The sequence below is a fragment of the Arachis duranensis genome, chromosome 5, assembly GCF_000817695.3.
Source record: "Arachis duranensis cultivar V14167 chromosome 5, aradu.V14167.gnm2.J7QH, whole genome shotgun sequence".
In the NCBI taxonomy this organism is placed as follows: Eukaryota; Viridiplantae; Streptophyta; class Magnoliopsida; order Fabales; family Fabaceae; genus Arachis; species Arachis duranensis.
Genome location: NC_029776.3, coordinates 52960768 through 52965096, shown reverse-complemented (window position 1 = coordinate 52965096; position 4329 = coordinate 52960768). Strand labels below are relative to the sequence as shown.

The 4329-nt window shown below is 42.5% G+C and overlaps 1 protein-coding gene across 1 annotated transcript; it reads left to right on the top strand.

Moving 5' to 3' along the window:
- The first annotated feature begins 6 nt into the window (after positions 1-6).
- On the top strand, positions 7-1542 carry LOC127747728 (photosystem II D2 protein-like). The gene has a single exon (XM_052262125.1). The coding sequence runs from the start codon at positions 265-267 to the stop codon at positions 1324-1326; it is 1062 nt and encodes a 353-aa protein (XP_052118085.1). The 5' UTR covers positions 7-264; the 3' UTR covers positions 1327-1542.
- The last annotated feature ends 2787 nt before the right edge of the window (positions 1543-4329 follow it).

Below are 4329 nucleotides of genomic sequence, written 5' to 3'. Positions count from 1 at the left end.
CATAAGACAATTAACCATTCATGACTTAGGGGATTTGATTTAGAAGAATAAAAAAAGGAATAGCCGGATTGAGTTCATGGATTCAACTTAACCTAGGTATCCATAGAGCAATAAATGATTTTTATATCCGAAACGCATTAGAAAAGAAGGGAAATCTACGAGAAAAAAAATCATTATATAAATGAGAAAAGCCTCCAAGGTCCCATCCCCAAAATGCTAGGAGGTGTTCGGAAATGGTTGAAGTAGTTGAATAGGAGGATCACTATGACTATAGCTCTTGGTAAATTTACCAAAGATGAAAATGATTTATTTGATATTATGGATGACTGGTTACGGAGGGACCGTTTCGTTTTTGTGGGTTGGTCCGGTCTGTTGCTCTTTCCTTGCGCCTATTTCGCTTTGGGGGGTTGGTTCACAGGTACAACCTTTGTAACTTCATGGTATACTCATGGATTGGCAAGTTCCTATTTTGAAGGCTGTAACTTCTTAACCGCTGCAGTCTCTACTCCTGCTAATAGTTTAGCACACTCTTTGTTGTTACTATGGGGTTCTGAAGCACAAGGAGATTTTACCCGTTGGTGTCAATTAGGTGGTCTGTGGACTTTTGTTGCTCTCCACGGCGCTTTCGCATTAATAGGTTTCATGTTACGTCAATTTGAACTTGCTCGATCTGTTCAATTGCGCCCTTATAATGCAATCGCATTCTCTGGTCCAATTGCTGTTTTTGTTTCCGTATTCCTGATTTATCCACTGGGTCAGTCTGGTTGGTTCTTTGTACCCAGTTTTGGTGTAGCAGCTATATTTCGATTCATCCTATTTTTCCAAGGGTTTCATAATTGGACATTAAACCCATTTCATATGATGGGAGTTGCTGGTGTATTGGGCGCTGCACTACTATGCGCTATTCATGGTGCTACCGTGGAAAATACTTTATTTGAAGATGGTGATGGCGCAAATACATTCCGTGCTTTTAACCCAACCCAAGCTGAAGAAACTTATTCAATGGTCACCGCTAACCGCTTTTGGTCCCAAATCTTTGGGGTTGCTTTTTCCAATAAACGTTGGTTACATTTCTTTATGTTATTTGTACCTGTAACTGGTTTATGGATGAGTGCTCTTGGAGTAGTCGGCCTGGCCTTGAACCTACGTGCCTATGACTTCGTTTCTCAAGAAATACGTGCAGCAGAAGATCCTGAATTTGAGACTTTCTACACCAAAAATATTCTTTTAAACGAAGGTATTCGCGCGTGGATGGCGGCTCAAGATCAGCCTCATGAAAACCTTATATTCCCTGAGGAGGTTCTACCACGTGGAAACGCTCTTTAATGGAACTTTAGCTTTAACAGGTCGTGACCAAGAAACTACCGGTTTCGCTTGGTGGGCCGGAAATGCCCGACTTATCAATTTATCCGGTAAACTACTGGGAGCTCATGTAGCCCATGCCGGATTAATAGTATTCTGGGCCGGAGCAATGAACCTATTTGAAGTGGCTCATTTCGTACCCGAGAAGCCCATGTATGAGCAAGGCTTAATTTTACTTCCCCATCTAGCAACTCTAGGTTGGGGGGTAGGTCCTGGGGGGGAGGTTATAGACACCTTTCCATACTTTGTGTCCGGAGTACTTCACTTAATTTCTTCTGCAGTATTGGGCTTTGGTGGTATTTATCATGCACTTCTGGGACCTGAGACTGTTGAAGAATCTTTTCCATTCTTCGGTTATGTATGGAAAGATAGAAATAAAATGACTACAATTTTAGGTGGTTTACCCTGTGGCGGATGTCAGCGGTTTGAGTCTGCTTATCTCCAACTCGTGAACTTAGCCGATAAAAAGCTATGCTATATGATAGCACCCAATTTTTCCGATTTGGCAGTTTGATCTATGCTATGATTTATTATTCATGGACGTTGATAAGATCCTTCCATCTAGCAGCACCTTAGGATGGCATAGCCTTCAATAAAGTTCAGGTTCGAATCCCATAGAAAATATAGGCGGTATTGTCTATAATTATAGACAAATTCAAGACTTTCGAAAGATTTCATCCAACTAAAAAGAAAAGATTTCATACAAATTAATAATTTAATTCTATTAATTTTTCAACCTGGAAGTAGGTCAAGCTCTTCCTTTTGAAGTTGGAAGTTGACCTCTTCATTGTAGAAGATCATTCTGGGGGACCCTTCTTCAATTTCTATTGGGATCATTGCCTCCATCCTGTAAGCTAATCGGAAGGGTGATTCCCTCATTGTGGAGTATGGAGTTGTCTGATATGCCCATAGGACTTGTGGAAGTTCTTCAGCCCAGGCTCCCTTTGCGTCCTGTAGTCTCCGTTTTAACCTGGTTAGTAAGACTTTGTTGGCGGCTTCTGCTTGTCCATTAGTTCGTGGGTGTTCTACGGATGTGAATTGGTGCTTTATTTTCAAGTCAGCTACCAACTTCCTAAAACCTGTGTCTGTGAATTGAGTGCCATTGTCTGTGGTGATGGAGTAAGGAACCCCAAACCTTGTAACAATGTTTCTGTATAAGAATTTTCGACTTTTTTGAGCAGTTGCATTAGCTAGGGGCTCTGACTCAATCCATTTTGTGAAGTAATCTACCCCTACAATGAGGAACTTGACTTGTCCCGATCCTTGGGGAAAGGGTCCGAGGAGGTCGAGTCCCCACTTTGCAAATGGCCAAGGTGATGTTATGCTAATGAGCTCCTCTGGTGGGGCAATGTGGAATTTAGCATGCTTTTGACATGGTGGGCATGTCATAACAAACTCGATTGCTTCCTTTTGTAGGGTCGGCCAAAAGAATCCTGCCCGAAGTACTTTTTTGGAAAGAGCTCGTGCCCCTAGATGGTTGCCGCACATGCCGCTGTGTACTTCTTCTAGGACTTCCCTTGTATTAGAAGTCGGTACACATTTTAGGAGGAGTGTTGAAATTCCTCTCCTATATAAGATGTCGCCTATTATGGTGTAGTATTGTGCCTCTCGTATTAGTCTCTTAGCCTCCTTCTTATCTATAGGGAGTGTCTTTGACTTGAGGTAATTTATTATGGAGATTGATGGGCTCTACAGTATTTCCTAAATGAGGCTTCTATTATTGCCCCCTGGTTTGGTGCTGGCTAGTTTTGAGAGTGCATCAGTTCGGACATTCTGTTCTCAGGGTATGTGGCGGACCTCGCATTCCTCGAGCTGTCCGAGCTGTTCTTTGGTTTTGTCCAGGTATTTTTTCATGGTAGGGTCTTTAGCTTGATAGCTCCCTGCTATTTGTGAGGTGACTACCTGTGAATCGCTAAAGATGATAAGCTTTTGAACTCCAACCTCCTTAGCCAGCCTCAAACCAGCTAGTAATGCCTTGTATTTTGCCTGATTATTTGAAGCAGGGAATTCGAACTTTAAGGAGAGTTCGATTTGGGTTCCCTGATTGCTTTCTATTATTACACCTGCTCCACTCCCGGTTTTGTTTGAAGAGCCGTCTACGTAGAGATTCCATTTTGTAGGGATTCCCAGGGTGTCAGTGTATTCGGCGATGAAGTCGGTTAGATACTGTGATTTGATGGTCGTCCGAGCTTCATATTAGAGATCGAACTCAGATAACTCAACTTCCTACTGTAGGCTTCTTCCTGCTAAGTCTATTTTTTGTAGAATGCCTTTTATGGGCTGGTCGGTTCGAACTCTAATGGTGTGAGCTTGGAAATATGGGCGAAGTCTACGGGAAGTAAGTATGAGAGCGTAGGCAAATTTTTCTATCTTTTGGTAGTTCAACTCGGCTCCTTGCAGGGCTTTGCTAATAAAGTAGATGGGTTGTTACCTACCTTCATCTTCCCTAACTAATGACGAAGCTATTGCCCGATTTTCTACTACGAGGTATAAGACAAGTGGTTCTTCTTCCCGATCCGGCTAGGAATCTGGACAGGGCTGCCAGTCTTCCGTTAAGCTGTTGTACTTCTTTGACACAGGTCGGACTTTTCATGTCGAGTATGGCTCGAGATTTATCCGGGTTTGCCTCAATTCCTCTTTGTGTGAGCATAAAGCCCAAGAATTTTCCAGCCTCTACTGTAAAAGTACACTTCGCTATGTTAAGTCACATCCCATGTTTTCGTATGGTGTCAAATACTTTGGTGAGGTCGGACTGTAGTGATTCCTCATTCTGTATTTTTACCAACATGTCATCTACATACACCTCCATTAGTTTCCCAATGTGTTCTGCAAAGACTTTGTTCATAAACCGTTGGTAGGTAGCTCCTGCGTTTTTGAGTCCGAAAGGCATGACGACATAACAGTAGTTTGCCTTTGGGGTTAGGAATGAGGTCTTTTCTTGATTAGGTGGGTACATCGGGATTTGAT

Bases quoted from the DNA above. Each gene is read 5' to 3' on its own strand.
- LOC127747728 (XM_052262125.1), top strand. From the start codon at position 265: ATGACTATAGCTCTTGGTAAATTTACCAAAGATGAAAATGATTTATTT.